Source organism: Oryzias latipes, chromosome 13, assembly GCF_002234675.1.
Source record: "Oryzias latipes chromosome 13, ASM223467v1".
NCBI classification, from domain to species: Eukaryota; Metazoa; Chordata; class Actinopteri; order Beloniformes; family Adrianichthyidae; genus Oryzias; species Oryzias latipes.
The window spans coordinates 3,974,390-3,991,445 of record NC_019871.2 but is presented as its reverse complement, the minus strand read 5'-3'; the positions used below and the strand labels follow the sequence as shown (position 1 = coordinate 3,991,445).

Genomic DNA, 17,056 nt, shown 5'->3' with positions numbered 1-17,056 from the left:
CCAAAAATGGCATAATCTTGATTAAAAGACCACTGAGAACCCTTTTACAGTAGATCATTGCTGCAGTGTCCACACCTATTTAAACCCTAACCCGCCCTATTCCGTGCTAATAGTTACTTCCTTTTACTTATAAATGTTTATGTGGCTTATTTTGTGGAGTTGGCTCATGACAAGATGTAGAAACATGCAAACACTCCAAGGTCAATGCTCATTATTGTATTTAGAAAAGGGTTACATGCTAGAATAATGTGAATACATTCAACATAATCCACGTTTTTTTTGTACTTTTTGCTGATTATAGAAAACACTTTTCCATATTTTTCTGCTCTAACAGAGCATTACAATGCAGCAATCAGACGTGTTCAATTCAAAAATTATTTTAGTCATTTCTCTCTCATTACTCTTTACATGAAGAAGTCTTTAAGTAATCATAAGAGGAAGTAAACAATAAGAATGATTAACGTCTTTCCTGCTTCGTTGTTTTCTTTTGTCGTTAGGCAAAAGCATGAACAACTACTTCCTGTGTGATCATAAAAGCACGCCAGGTATTTCCATTATTTTTGAGACAGTAAACTGAACGCTGATGCTCGTAAAAAGGAAATTCTGGATTTTCTGTGCAGATTTCTGTCACCAATGAGCTGCAGCCTTAAAATTCCCCCTAAATACGTGGAAGTGAGTTCTCCCTCCTGGATCACGTGACCTTTCAACTACAGATTTACCTGTGACTTCGGTAAAACCGGATTCGACTTTCGAACTGGATTGTTGGGCGCGTGAAGCGTGACATTTTCGTGACGTCACGATACTGGGCCGCTGTGAGCGGCTCCTCCTCCTCCTCCTCCGCGTCGCTTGTTTCACACTTCTCCCCAGTCTTCTTTTCGCGGTCTCCTCCTCCTCCTCCTCCTCCTCCTCGTTCTCCTCTCGAGCTCGGCGGCGCGTCGGGAGGTGTAGAGGAGGACCCGCGTCCGAACGTAAGTAAAGTAACCGCGGCGCCGCGTGGCTTCCAGAAGTTTTTAGCGGAGTTTTGTCGAGCTCCCCCCCCTTCTTCTGCCCGCCACAACAAATCCCGCCGTTGTTGAAACGGATTAACGGAGTCCGCGAAAAGGCACAACAACTTTATTGTGGGACCAGCGCGGAGGGGGCCAGCGGGACCAGCAGCAGATCTGGGTCTGGGGTCGGACCGCTGCCATGGAGCAGCTGCGGGGGCTCAAGTGCTGCTGACACACGGAGCAGATGGGATGATCATGTCTGCTTTCTGCTCAGACCCATGAAACGCTGTTCAGTGATTCACACTTAAAGGGATCACGTGATTCATCTGAACACAGTAGTTGCTGCTGCTGCTTGATACATTTATTTCTGCTCTTTCAAATGTTTTAGTTTGACTGTTTCCACCTGTGATGATGGTCACAGCCGGATGGCAGTCAGAGCCCACAGTCGCTCCAAGGTCACTGCGTGTGTTTGCACTTTTTTTAAACCTGGGAAGCTCTGTGAAAAAATCAGTTAAAGTAGTGAGAGTAACTGCTAGTAACTGCCGTCCTTGATAAAACAGACGGCTAACCAACAGAACAGCTGTATTTACTGTAGTAACCCAGCTCCTGCCTGAAAACGTCTTTAATCAGATTAACACCTATTTTGAGACTTTTTCTCAGCTTTAAAGCATTTGGTTTTCATCGTGTGTGTTTCGTATTATTGTTTTTCCGTCCTTCAATAAGTCGGACTGTCTGTTTAAAAATTACACTTATATTCTCAGTTAGGCCAGCACAATATAAACACAAATTTATCGTTATCGCGACATCAAGCAGTGCACTATTCATACCGCAAAAGACGGCGAACATCGCAATAAATGGTTACCTTAAATGTGCCAAAACAAACTCATGGCAGCTTGAAATATTGAACAAATGAAATGAATCCATTTATGCATTTAACTAATCGAAGGGACCCGTTTACGTTGTTGATCAATCAGATGAGCCCTTTTATGTTTGATGTTTTCCTCCTACGTCGACGAGGGTCATTTGGAGTACAACTTTTAAACTGTTGCAATGAAATGGAAATGATGTTTTTGGTTGTTTTGCTATTTGTTTATATGCCGCAAATTATATTGTTATCACAATATTAATCACCAGTTTTCCTCATATCGTTCAGCCCTGTTCCCAGTAGATATTTGGTGAGAGAAAAAAAACGTTAGAAGGTTTCAAGACGTTATGAAAAGAACAGTTTCACAGTCTGCTGTTATTCCAGACAGAGGCGAGCCTTCTGTTCCCGCTCAGAGTTTTTAATATTAGACAGAAATGAATGAGACTCTCTCAGTGTGTCACATTCACAGCAACAAACGAGATGAAATCTGAAGCCAGCCTATCAAACGGACCCATGAAGCTCCGCCAGCTAATGTCTTCCCCTCAGTCATGAGGGCACAACATTTTTGTGACACGAGGAGGATTTTTTTTAAACATGTCTAAGCGGAGTGCTTACTGTTATTTAACCGCATCTAGCAAATTGAAATTTGTCTCCCTGTACACCGGTTTCCCACAAAAACCACCAGAGGTTTGCCGTGTCACTCCCTCAAACTTGTAGCCCTTTCTTACATGAACATTAAAAAACTATTTCACTGCTAAAAATCACATTTAAGACCATAGGGCTGCATGTTATGAGGAAAACTTGCAACGTGCCATATTTGTGATCAATATTGAGATATGACTTGTGATAAATGCACAACTAATACGTCATTTCCATTTCACTTTTGCAACAGTTTTATTTAAACTAAAGTGTATCTAAATTGTGCTCCAAATGACAAACATCTACATAGGAGACAGACATCTGACATCACATTGGATGATCGGTCAACGACGAGAAGGAGTGCGTCTGATTGGTCCAATGTGTATAGGGTAGAGCTGCACAATATGAGGAAAACCTGCGATATTAGTAACCAAACATGACTGCAACAGTTTACCTCAAATATGAGGGCTCCATCTGATTGGTCGGTGATGTAAAGGAGTCCATCCGATTGGTCAAATGCATAAATGCATATTTGATGCATTAAAAACTGCCATAAGATTGTTTTGGCACATTTGAGATGACCATTTATTGCTATTTTCACAGAGTTTTGTTAACGATACATTAGGAGTATATTGTGCAGGTCTACTATGGGGCTTTATCTAATTTGTTAAATAGCTGCTGTGAGGATGTTTCAATATGCGTATAAACATTTACAGCAACCACTTGTCGCAGTTTGTGCCGTCTTTTGCGATGACGATACATTTTTGATTAGTTTTGCTGGCCTAGAATGGTCATGAAGTGGCTCCTCATTGTGGGTAATGTTGGTCGTCGCACAGATTTGTGTCTGAAAAAGCAGACAAATGTATTAGCAAAGTTTAGCAGCAAATGCAGATATAATCTATGTTTTAAGACCTGTGACATGGAAACGTTCTCAGGATGTTCTGCCTTCATATTTTGTATGGAGTTCCTGTTCAGAGCCTCTGGTCATTACACTAACCGACTGTCCCGCAGAGTACAGACCACCCATGAACAATACTTGAATCAAGACTGAAGACAAGAACTTCAGCCAAAGCCGCTCAGACTGGCACTGCAACCCCCCCCCCAAACCAGACGGTCCCCTCTCTGTTTAGCCAGGCAAACATGGGTGGCAATGAGGCAATACAAGAACAGAGAACAAGAGGGTGAATTTAGGAGGCAGAGGGGAACAGTGGGAGGGGAGGGGGAGGACCATTAAACACTAAAGGGGTGCAGTGAGGGGATGCTGGGGGCACACACAGGCTGACAGGGATGAAACATAGATGGTTATTTCTCCTTTTTGGTCGGACAGATAAAGAAACTATAGATCCGTGGGGTTTTTGTGTTACAGTAGGAATAACCTACAGACTCTTTCAAGTGTTTGTGTGTGAAAAGGTTCCTCAGAGCTCGACCGGATCCACAAATCCTCACAAAAACCCTGATCTGTTTTCAGAAATAATTTGTTTGGTCGAAGCACATTTCAAGGATATTTAAGGTAAAACTGAGGAAATTTTTACCCATAGAGGAGTTTACTAAAACCTTTGAGGAAACCTTTAAAAAGCCTCACAGACTCTCGTCTAGAAATGATCAACGGGTTATGTTTTTTTATAGAATCAAAAAACAAGAAAACAGGAACTCTTATTATTTATTTCAACAATGGCAGGATTTGTTGTGGCAGTGGGTGAAGCTCGGAAAATCAAAATTTAAGGCTTCAGGTCGAACTTTAAAGCAAAGTTCGACTCGCAGAAACTTAAAGCAGAGGAAGAATAATGGCAGCATTTAAGGCTGGAGAACCCACAGGGTCAAATTTGGTGGCGGTCTTCAAATTAAATAAATAATTTTTTTTCATACTTTTCTTTGCTGCTACACAAAAGTGAACAAAGCAAAATAACTTTAAAATTCCAGAAGAAATTCGTGCATGGCGTCTCTGAATATATGACAATTTCCTCCATTTCTAAGTGTTCTATTTATTTATTTTTACTTTTTCAATGTTCTGTGTGTAAATAAAGGTTGATTGATTGATTGATAGAAAAGTGTAAAACAGAGTGTACAGAGCCACCCGGATATGAAGAAGACCTAAGCCCACAAGGTTCCACAAAAAAAAAAAGAATTAATAAAATAAAACAATGAAAAAGAATAATTAATCTTTATTCTGTCAACTCTGGGCTGTTTTATCAAACTTAGTGTTTTAGTTTTACAGACTTTTGGAGTCTCTGTATAATGCCTGAACTTTGGATAGTTGAAAAATCGAAAAAAATTGTTTATAGAGAGTAAGGACGACAAAACACGCTTTTCCACCTTACTCACTAAATAGAAGATATGATGGATAACTTAAAAACCCTAAAGTAACGGTAAATCATTAATCCAAATGTTGGATCATTTTCCGAACTCGTTTAATTCTCATATCAACAAATCTTTTGGGGATTTTTTGTGTTTATTCATATAAATGTGTTGTGTTCAGCTTGCTTTGGTTTGTTTACTGTATTGTGAAAATAGCAGCACTGTTACGTTTGAGGTTCTTTGGTTAAAATGCATTTTTTAGGACTTAATGCAGATTATAGATGGATGGCAGCTCAGTGGTTTTATCAAATATTATGTGAGAATGAAGTAAAACTGATGTTTAAATAATGCTTCATCTGTATTTATATATAATTATTTAAAAATGTTTTGTTTGCAAAGACCTGCGGCCACGTTTATGTTTTGGCTCTTCTGCTTGATTACTTCAATTTGGAAGCAGTTCTGCTTTAAGATTTCCATTTTTTTTTCAAATCTTTTCTTCTTGGTTGCATTAAGTTCAAAACATTCTTGGCTGCCTGCAGCAGTAAAATTTTGTTTTGCCTCCACACCCTTTTACTCACAGATCCAGATGTCCCAGCATTTAGAAAAACAAGAGTGAAAAAGCCTCATCTGCTTTCAAGTCCAAGTCATTTTTGATTATTTACCATGTTTTGTAACTTGAGTTATGCGGGAATCTGTCCAGATCTCACTCAGGTTCTGGCTGGGTGCTGAGTCCATTCCAGAAAGTGGTCCACTGCTGTTGAAGCCTCGCTCTTCTTCATTAAGTAATTGTCCTGGTGTCTCCGACGTTCTCAGATTATTGGCCTCTGAGGATTTCTCCTCACCTCCTGTGCTGTCACCAGACTGATAATGACTGGAGAGTTATTTTTTAACAGTGATGTCAGTGTTCTGCTATGAGACACTTCTGCACAAAGTTCTGACAGGAAGCCAACAGATTCATGCTGCAGGGACATTTGTGACATGACATCGTTTTATATTTTAAGCTGCATTTTCTGAACGGGTTCTGAATTCTCACTTAACCGTTATCTTTTTGGATTTTAATGAAGATGTTCTGTGTAGATGTTTTGTGACCCAGGGTTTCTGCGTTTTGCTGGGCGTGTCCGTTAACTCAAAACACGCTTGCTGTGCAGAGCGATTAGCTCTGCAGTCTACAGCAGCGTGACTCATGGTCTCTAACGTATGACCCACCCAGATCGCCTAAATCCCTTCCCCAGCTCTGCTCCGTCTGCCCCACAGCCCTGAATGTCTTCTATTGGTTTTTGTTTGACTTATCTTTGGTTTTTTTGGCTTGCTTTGAGCTGGACACCCAGTTTTGTAGAGTTGTACCAACAAGTGAAATGCAGAGTACAGGTTTTCCCATCTTGACTGTTGGAATAATGTACATAAATTATCTCATATTTGCTTTTATGCATTACCTAGCCATATAGGTAATATAATCACGCATGCAGAAGTTGCTGTGTCCAAGTTTGTTTCATGGGAAGGTGAAGGTGAAATTCTTGGGAGGGGACCACCTTTCTTAGCCTCTTCCCAGTTTCAGCATGAGAACCATCGGTTATGTGTGAGAAGATACTTTGCAGGACCGAGAGATGATGTGGGAGGACTGTGAGAAGACACACATATTACAATTTATGTTTCTGATAGCGCTGCAGCTGTTGTCTTATCTGCCCCCCCCCCCTTAGATCTCAGCGCATGTGTAATTTAGGGTTCTCCAAATCTTAATAAAGAGAGGAGGCAACATTGACTCCTCTGATCAGCTTTGACCTCTCGGACTAACTGGTTTAGGCTTTTTTCACTTCCACCTCCAGCTCTTTCTTGTGCTGATGATCAGCTGTCTGGTTCATTTGGCACAGATCTCTGTGATGAAGCTCTCATCTTTGGACGTTTGATGAAAGTTGAAAAAGAAACGCATTTAATTGCACATAATAGGCCTGCACAATAAATCACAAATTTATCGTTCTCGCGATATCAAGCTGTGCAATACGCATATCGCAAAAGGCGGCGAGATTTGCAATAAATGGTTACCTTAAATGTGCTAAAACAATCTTTTGGCAGCTTGAAGTCTTTAATGAATCAAATAAATCCATTTATGCATTTGACCAATCAGATGGAGCCCTTTTATGTTAGATTTTCATCTCCTATGTAGACGAGGGCCATTTGGGGTATATTTGAAGTTATGTTGACTCTTATTTAAATGAAACTGTTGCAGTAAAATGAAAACTTATGTTTTTGGTTGCTATTTCTCCATGTTACAGTTATCTCGTCATCGCAATGATGGTCACTACTACTGCAAATCGCGTGTTTTCCTCTTATTGTGCAGCCCTAGCATGCAGCTTCATTGATGGTTACAAGGCTTTAAACAGACGCAGATGTTCAGCTTCACTGCATGTTGTGTTTGCACGTTTTACTTTTGACATTTGTTGACATCAGAGTTTGTTTCCTCCAAGAGTTGAAGATGATCTGATTTCAAAGTACCAGTTGTAACCGTTGACTGTATCTGAGAACTAGATCAAGTCCCTGTGACGTCACCCATAGAAAATGGTTTACTTCTGGCTCCAACCAAATTAAGTCAGTTCAGTCGTCATTTTTTTCATGATACGGACGTCGCCCTGTTGGAGCCAGCTGTCATCAGTAAGCAGTGATTAGTCCGAGTAGGTCTAAGTTAATGTTTCTATGGCGACCACTCTGATCAATTGGGAGTAGGGGAGTTAGAAAAATCGTTTGGCGATGCTTGTATCGATTCAAAATGCTGTCATGACGATATTTATTTATTTCTGAGCGTCCTTCAGTGGCTGACTCTTGTTTTCCACTTCAACCTCCGGCCGCTAGTTGGCAGCAGAGCGCACCAAGCCTCTTTGAGCAGCTCTACTCTACAAAACAACAGGAAGACCTCGGCCCGGGGTCCGCTGTTTTCGTTGTTGAGATATGAACTACCGTAAATTCCGGACTACAAAGCGCACCCGATTCCAAGCCGCACCCACCCATTTTCACGTGTTTGACTGCTTTTATACATACACAAGCCGCGTCAGAGTACAAGCCGCGCATGTGTTACGCGATATTGTCGTCTTGACAGATCACGGCCAGCATCCCAGGGTGAGTGCAATTCATTAGCACATTGTGGGTGGTGCCAGCTTTGCCTCTGGCTCATGTTATAGAGTATACCGACATCTGTCAAACAGCATGGACCTGTATTCTGTTCACAAGTTCCTCAGTTATGGTGTTTTTATTTCATTTTTTTTTTACTTATTGACAATCTAGGTATCATACATAAAATTACAAACAGTAACCATATAATCAACACTACATCCCTCAGTTATAATGAGGAAATTTACATCCGCGATTCCACATTTCCCATGAGTCTTAGGGGCTAAAGGCGGGGCCAACGCTCGCCTCGCCACACTGTTGTATGTGTTTAAGAATGAGCAAGTATCAGCAGTGCATGGAGGGGTGAACGGGAAAAGCTCTCCTTCCGCTTGTGTCGCAGCAGCGTTATGGGAGTAACAGGGCTGGTTAAAAAAACACACCGGTAAAATACAGCAGCGGCGACTGAAAAGCGTGCGCCTCAGCGCGATACGCGCGCCTCAGTGCGGCGCGTGCGTCAGAATTCAGAAGCCTCTGCGCTCCGCTCCCGCCCCGCGCGCTCCTTGTCTCCCCTTCCTATCTACTCCGACACCTCTGGCCAGGGCGGCTTCAAGGAGGAGCACTTTGTCCCCATTGCGCCGGTGGATGGAGCAAATAGTTTCTGTGCCGAGCAATCGGACTTAAAACTGTACGTTTTGTGTATGAGGGACGGGTGCGTTGTTACGTGTGGGAGCCATCAGACTGCCATCGGCCCCGCAGCTCAATCAGCAGGAGAAGATGTCTCCAGCTCACACGGAGGCTGTGAGTTTTTCAAAGCAAAATTCCGCTTTTACGGTTTCCTTAGAAACCGTAAATGGAGTGTACATACACTCCATGCGCTGTTCTCTCCGTCACGCAGCCAAACCCGTTGGTGACGGTGGACTTTTTTACGCTGCTTTTAATGATTGCTTTTAACTTGAAAGCTTCATCATATTGTAGCGGCGATCACGTGCACGTTGGGTCTAATGGCCCCAAAGGATTCTGGGATGCGGCCGGGCATGCGTGTTTCATTTTGTTGAACCATGACTGAATTGTCTAAGACCTGAAGTCAAGTCCATGCTGTTTGGCTGCTAAGAGGTGTGTTGAATAAAAATGCCTTGAGCTTGGTGTTAGATAGAGAATTCAAACTATTCACTGAGTTCGAAAGTACGAACATGGCGGCTGCCAATTAAATCCATAAATTAGCCGCGTCACTGAATAAGCCGCAAGGCTGTAAGCGCAGGAAAAAAGTAGCGGCTTGTAGTCCGGAAATTACGGTACTTAGTTTTTACTTGGGATGGGTACCGAACCAAAACTCTCTGCCATGTTGCTGCCAGCAACATATAAAAACCTGTTTTGCGGTGCTTTGTAACGGACTCAGATAAGAACGAGTGAAGCAGTGCAGCTGCACAGCAGCTAATGCACGTAGCACCAGGCTAATGCTGTCATCAATGCGGGCCAAACTTCTTCAGAACCGCCAAGCAATAGATTCTAGTTTAGCGACCTGATGGATCAGAGTGATGAGTACAACGCTCTGAAAAAAGGCCAACGTCATGGCGATGAGCGTTTCTAGTTTACTTCCACGTGTGAGAAAGCGTGGCTGCAGCTTTTACAGTGCAGACTGTAAATAAAGCATCTTCGTCACATTAAAGCGTTGTTATGCTGCCTCATCATCACACTTTATTGTTTCTGGAAAGAATTAGTTTGTTGTTTTCCCCTTTATTTTTGAAGCACCGTTTAGGCTCCTGACCCATTTCAAAGTTCTGGAGAAACTACTGTAAGCAATATTGAAAATAAACAGGCCTTTATTTACTCATACTTTTAAAACCTTGTTGGTTAAGACACATTCATTCTTTTTTTTCATAGACTGAAGTATATTTTGTTTTGTAAATCAGACAATGTTGACTGTTCCCTTTTTTTATTTTAAGTTACCAAAATAAAAGCACTATGAATTTGTTTGGGTAAAAACAACTTGTATATGAGATACATTGTGATCATTCATTCATTCATTCATTTTCTTAACCGTTTATTCCCTTTCGGGGTCACGGGGCTGCCGGAACCTGTGATTGTGATCATTGTGATTACTAAATAAACTGAACTTGATAATTTTAATACAATGGAAGACATTGTTATTCGGGTAGAGCTTTTTTCTAAGTCGTAATTTAAAAAAAGAAAGAAAATGTGTTGCGGTACTATTTTGGGATACATATCGTATCGCCAGACTCTTGCCAGTACACACCCCTAATTGGGATTAAGCATGTTAGAAGGTCGGAAGAATCTGTCAATCTAATGTTTTGAATGCTGGACATGGGGGGCCAGTAGGCACCACATGTTTTTTATTGACGAATCTGATTGGTCAGTTTATTTTGCAATAAAGAAAAAACGTGAAAATAATTAGGATTATCAAGAACGTGTTAGAAAAAGGTATCATAACAAGAGTGGTTATTCTGACCAATAGCATTGGGCTGAGTGATAGTTATTGCTGTATAGAAGTCTATGGGATTTTGGCTTTTTTCTGTTTGGAATGCCAATCAATGGTTGTAAGTGGATCCTGGGGCGGTTCAGGGACAGTGCGACTGCAGCGCAACTACTTAGGAAGTCAATTCAGGCAACCACATAAAGTAACGTCTAAGCGGTGCTCATGATATTAAAAAAAAAAAAACATGTAAACAATGAGGCACGAACCCTTAAACAAATATGGTAAACTTGATGTAGCAAGAAGATAAATTTGCTTATCAGCACATGATAGTCAGAAGAGTAAGTGCACTTTTCCTCTGTGTTCTGTCCAGTTTTCAGGTGCTAGCACCCCCTAAAGAGCAGCTGTTGCAACTGCGTGATGTTTTCAGGTGATTTGGTTTGCTCAAGAGTGCCACGGGAAATTCAGCAACCCCTTGTTTATCGCAGTGGTTATGTTCTAAAAATAACCCACGACACGCTTTCTGCACTTTTCTTACACCTTCTGTATAGGAGGCACACCATAGAGGAGATTGATTGACAAGGTCTACAGCCAATTAGGATGCAGAACGTAATGCGCTGCAAAACAAAATAAAACAAAAAGAAATGTGGGAAAACGTCTCTAAAGTTTTTTGCAAAAGTGCGAAAGGTGAACTAGATTACAGCGAGGAACCACTGTAAAACCAAACTAGCTCCTTCAGTGAGAACATCTGTTAGCACATCCATCTGCCCACCAGAGTCTGTGCCTCAGTGAAAGCCCTCCTGTTAGTTTGTTGGTGAAAATGTTTGTGTTGCATAGACGATAGTCTCATAGACGTTTTCTTTTTTATGGTAGAACTGAACATCCAATATTAAAAGTTGGCTTTCGTGTTTCCATCTGAATCCAGAAGTCTTGTAGGTGTCAGTGTTGTTCGCGTCCTCCATATTTTACCGTCCTACCTTTGGTTGGCCTTCATCATAGACATCACACATGTTACAGCCACTGACTTCTCATTTCAGCAGTGAGAAGAAGACTCACTGAAGATGGCGCTCCATGAATTTATCACCTCCGTTCTGAATCTTTGTCCAATTAGAAAATGCTGGAATGACTTTGTCTGATCATCCATGAAGAGGTCCTGCAGTTTTCCAGCAGCTGATGACCTTCAGCTAAAGGCCGCTGCCTTTTTTTTTTAATGCCACTGGGCTCATTAATGATCAGTGGGCTGAAAAAAATCTGTGTGGTGGTTTCTGGTGTGGAGCAGCGCGTCAACACAACAGTTGTACTAATTCATCCCAGCTCTTTGTTGCTTTCAGTTGCATTTGGCACATTTCCCCCCATTGTTGCAGTTTGTCGTTTACCAAACTCCTGCATTTCCTTCTGTCCGGCCTGCAGGTCGGATGCTGGCCTGCAGCTTCCACCATCATGTTCACCAAGAAGAAAAAGTCTCGCATCGAGATCTCGGCTCCGTCCAACTTCGAGCACCGCGTGCACACGGACTTCGATGAGCAGGAGCAGAAATTTGTGGGGTTGCCGCGGCAATGGCAGTCGCTCATCGAGGACACGGCCCAAAGGCCCAAACCTTTCATCGACGCCTCGGTCATCACCACTGTGGAGCCACGAAAGGTGAGGTGACAAGAGTGAAGCTGCTTTTGGCTTTACTCATCTACATGCGGTCAGGACTCATCATGAAAGAAAAATATGAAAAAATGAAAGAGTTGGGCTCTTTTGCTTTACCTTTTGTTTAATATTTAGGTTTGAAGGGCTACTAAAACTATGTTTTTGGGGTGTAATAAAGATGCTGAAGGTGATTCAATTTTATTTCTATAGCCCAATATTTACAACAGTAGTCATGTCAATGGGCTTCATACTAGTAATTGTGTAATAAACATGAATCATAAAGAACGTAAAGTCATAGAATTCAATAGCTTACGGTTAAACTAAGTTGAACAGACTAAACTTAACTGGGCATCCCTGCCCTTTGACCCTCCTTCGGGGTAAGCAAAAACTCCACAAGGAGGGATCCTCCCCCAGGACAGACACGCGATGTACCAGAACTCTTAGAGAAGAAATAGCTTATCGAACTCTACAACTACATGTTTGCATAGTCCAGCAGAGGGGCTTCATCCAGATGAGTAGATGGACGGCTGGGGGCGCGAGACGATTGGTTAAAGGAAGTCAGTATTTATATTCAAAATATGCAACAAAATTGGATTAAAAAAACTGAAAGAAATGAAGATGAATGTGACTTAGTGATTTATGAGCTTAAATCACAGTGTGATGTCATCAGATCTCTTTGTTGTTATCAGTTACTGTTAAAACAGCCACGTTTTTCCTCACAGTTAACAAGCAATCCTCAAATTTCAAGGTAAATTCATCACGCTCCAGCTTTGTGTTTACCAAAAATAAATGTAAAAATCCAATAGAAAGATTTCTTAAATAACACCTGGAAATTCGTGGATTTGCCTGCAACTGTTTGCTTAAACTCTGCAGACGATTGTCCGCGGCACCAGGCTGGGAGCGGACGGTTCGTTAACATGGCTGCTGGATGAGTTCGACACCATGTCTGTGACCCGCTCCAACTCTCTGCGCCGAGGCAGCCCCCCCATCCGGCCCCGCAAGGACTCCAGCTCCTCGGGTGGAGTGCAGGAGAACGGAGACCCTTACCAGAGACACTACTCCCACCCCGACAGACTGGACAGGTGAGGATGGAAAACAGACGTTTGACCCTCGGACGATGATTTTAGACGATTTTCTTTGTTTAACTTCCAAAAACCTGAAAGGATTTTGTGCACAAAACAAGGTTTGGATGAAGAAAAATCAGAGCTATAGTTATTAAGCACAAGGTGCATAAAGTGTTTGTAGGATTGATGAACACTTAAGACTCTGGGAAAGGAACACTTTACTACAGAAGCCGAAAACAGCATAACCCACTTTTTTTTAATACCATTTTCTAGGTATTACGACATCTGCTATTTCGTTATCACGTATGCTGTAGTGTCCCTCTGTCCCAATCTGTTTTAATTCTCGTTATTTTGTGGTTACTTTAGACCAGTGGTCTTCAACTAAAATTTAAAATTAGAAATAATTTCTTGAAGTTAAGGTCAGGAAAAAACAATGTATGTGAAATATATTTTTAAGTAGCCGAGGATTGGTGGCACATCTGCACCTAATTAATATGTAACTCTCCCCTCAAATTAAGTCAGTACAATTTAAAATTGTTTGACAGTATTTAATGTCATATAACATAAAACATGTGGAACTGTGCGCCACACACACACACACACACGCACACCGACACACAAACACACAACAGGAACCTTACCAGGACAACTACAGGCATCTCCAAGAAAACTGTGTGAAAGGAGGATCCACTAGCCCTCATTCTCTGCCTTCTTCCACAAATCAAACACCTCCATGGAAGAATGGACACTTGAACAAATGTTTTGTTGTTGGTCATAAACAACATTCAAATCAGTCATCTGAGGAGAATCTCGGCCCGGTTAGAGCTCACGCTGATGTTTGCTGTTAGTCACATCTGTGTCGATGCGTCTTTATTCAAACCGCCAAAAGACGATTTACAAAAGAGGAGTATTTTGAATCCAAACACGCTGGATCCTGTTCAGGGCCCTTCATGTGCAGACTTTCAGGAGGTTGTAGTTCTAACTGCAATCATCTGGTTTCCAGAGATCCACCAAGGCTAGAACACTACGGGGCTGACCCCCGCCTGGCAGTCCGTCCCAATCAGAGGGATGAGGGCAGCCTGAGTCGGCCCCAGCAGCAGCCTCGAGGCCAGGAGCCCAGCAGGGCTCCCAAGGACAGAATTGGCTCTGGACCTCCCCCTCCCCCCCACAGAGACAGAGGACCTCGAAAGCAGGTACAGAGAGAAGCACCAGTTCCAGCAGTTGAATATTTGTTTCGTGTTGAACCAAAACTCCAGAATCGCCCCCTTTTTGTCCTGCAGGAGCAGGTTTGGAGGGAGCCCAGCGACCAGCGCCCGAAATCCAGCTACACAGCGCGGGACGGCAGTCCTCAGTCCCCCAGAGACAAGAGGCCTCTGTCAGGACCCAACATCCACACCCCCAACCTACCGGTGACCGACGGAGGGATGAAGACCGCCCAACAGACCACACGACCCTTTAATACCTACCCGAGGTCGGACAGCGAAGGTGGACGGAGCCCCACAGGACAGGTAGGAGGGCGGGGGCCACCTATAGGTCCAAAAATATGTCTCAAGTCAGGTCTGACAGTCACATTGATCTGTTTGAAAGCTGTTTGTGCTTAAACCTTATTTAGGGTGGATACAGGGTGTCTGCGAGTAAAAAGTGCTCAAGCCTGGACGGGACACCCAGGTGGCCCGAACAAAATGTAGACCGCTCAATGAGGCGAAAATGTCCGTGCATATTTTTCGTTACTGGCATGCTGCAGGCTACAGGTCGAACACTGATACAACACCTGGGGATAATCAAGGGTGGAGATGCAGACGTGTTGTATGGAGTTGTCATTGTTGTCACACTCGCTCACCAAACCCTCTGGACCGCCCAAACAGCCCGTTAGAGCTGTTCATGTGATAACTGTCGCTTCATGCTGCAGCCAGACTTTTAGAAACGGGGAAATTTGACCATCAGTGTAGTTTGTGTGGACATCCTAGCAGTGTAGGTACCAAAACTGTTTGGCCTGCAATAAGTGTTCAGGGTCCTGCGACTAATGCTGACGTCACACTATTTGATTGGCTGTACGTTGGTCCGATGACGTGTAAGATAGTGATTGGTCCGGACAGATTACAATACAACCGTCAAAGAAGAAGTTATGAGTTCTGTTGTAAACAAAGAAGTCTCCGACATAGAGCGAGATGATCTTCTAAACGGGCTTTTGTTATTGTTATGATTGTTATTAAGTGCATGGTGCTTATGGGTTTTTGAATCTGTGCGGCCAGCGCTTCATTATTGGCAGAACCGACCCGGAAGAAGTGTTAGGATTAGGTTAATACGTGCTAACAACATCTAGCCGCGGATGAACTAAACTGGAATAACACGGTTTCTCAGGACGGTTCCTTCAAAAGCCGCCTACGCTAGCCCACACACCGTCCCAAAGCCGCTTTCTGCTTGGAGATACAAATCTCCCGGAAGACACTCGCTCACGCAGAGCAGCCGAACGGACAGCAGTCCGAATCCATCCCTGCCTGCAAACATGAAGCTCCGAGTCCGGCTGCTCTGCTCAGAGACACGGTTCGCTCATGTGGAGCCGCCGGTTCATTCTAACAGCCAGAGATGTTTTTACAAGTGGGTTGTGGCAAAATCTCTCTTTAAACATTCCAAAGAATAATGTCAGAAACAACTCATGAGGGAAAAGAACTTTAGGTTACAAAAAGAAACGTGAAATGGAGATATGTAGAGCAGATCTCCACGCTAAGTAGTTTGTCCAAGTGGGGTTACCGTAGTGTGACGTCATCATTCGTATCAGGCCCCCGAACACTTATTGTAGGCCAAACACTATTTGTACCTACACCGGCATTATCGTATCACGTGCACACCCCGTGCATGTGGCATTCGTGGGCGGTAATCAAGGAGTCGGTACTCTCACCTTACCAATGACTGAAGTGCTACCAACGTAGGACAGCATCACCATCACGTCATAAGCGCCACTTCCGTTAGCCTTACTAATACTTCACAATGAACTTACCACATGCACGACAATGGTACAGTCCATTTTCACGACATTCTGCCTCAGAGGAACTGCAGGACACACCCGCGCTCCCCTTAAGGTGCAGCCACTCCTCTCTACGGCCCTCCACGGACCCGGACAATCCAAAAACCTGCAGCACGTGTACGGGTTAAGCCCCAAACGCGTGCACGTGACTTTGGCTTTAGTAAGGGATGATGCTGACTTCAAATAATATGTTTAGTCACTCCCCTTTATTTCTCTTTGTTTATTTAACATGACTCCTCTTCTGTAAATTCTCCAGATGTTTTATATCACCTAAATATTCTGATTTTTCAGTTTTTGGTTTCCTCAGTGGACGCTTGATTCTGTCCATTTTCTTCCTTAAAACCTCAATCTTTGTACTGATGTAAGGTGTGCTTTCACTTCATCTCTGACTCTACAGTTTGGGCTCACCGCAGTCCTCTTGTTCTGCTTTCCAGCCGGTCCTACACCATGAATCCCCCCCTCAGAACGGGCCCTCAGGCGTCCCCTCCAGAGTTCACGCCGGTTCCAAGCCGCCCGTTAACCGGCAGCACTCCCACCACGCTTCCCACCCCAGCCTGACCCGGGAGGCCTCGCACCACCCACACACCCCTCACCCGAACGTTCCCGCCCCGCAGCCCCCCGGACCCCCGATGTCCGTCGCTCCCCCCCAGGCTCGCTCACCACAGAGAGAGCCCCAAAGGATTTCACACGAGCAATTCCGAGCGGCGCTACAGATGGTGGTCGATCCCGGTGACCCGCGGACCTATCTGGACCATTACATCAAGATAGGGGAGGGGTCCACGGGCATCGTGTGCATCGCCACGGTGAAGACCACTGGCAAACTGGTGGCAGTGAAAAAGATGGACCTGAAGAAGCAGCAACGCAGAGAGCTTCTCTTTAACGAGGTAAGATGGGCGGAGTTAAAAAACAAACAGCTAATTACAAAATATGAAATTAATTATTCAAATCCTTGAATCAATAATTTTATAAATAAAGGTTTGAGTTTTTCAGGTTAGAGACCCACTCCAATAAAAATCC

At 43.4% G+C, this 17,056-nt stretch overlaps 1 protein-coding gene across 2 annotated transcripts in view; it reads left to right on the top strand.

Moving 5' to 3' along the window:
- Positions 1 to 17,056, top strand: part of pak4 (p21 (RAC1) activated kinase 4) — a 40,153-nt gene that overhangs the window by 11,735 nt on the left and 11,362 nt on the right. Inside the window, exons 1-6 of one of the 2 annotated variants that reach the window (XM_011482228.3) lie at positions 810 to 968; positions 11,726 to 11,956; positions 12,824 to 13,032; positions 14,018 to 14,207; positions 14,295 to 14,522; positions 16,474 to 16,923. In XM_011482228.3, the coding sequence (XP_011480530.1) occupies positions 11,756 to 11,956; positions 12,824 to 13,032; positions 14,018 to 14,207; positions 14,295 to 14,522; positions 16,474 to 16,923 (1,278 nt within the window). In that variant the 5' untranslated portion in view covers positions 810 to 968; positions 11,726 to 11,755. Of the gene's footprint in view, positions 1 to 809; positions 969 to 11,725; positions 11,957 to 12,823; positions 13,033 to 14,017; positions 14,208 to 14,294; positions 14,523 to 16,473; positions 16,924 to 17,056 lie in introns of those variants that run through there. The other variant, XM_011482227.3, reaches the window with a different exon arrangement.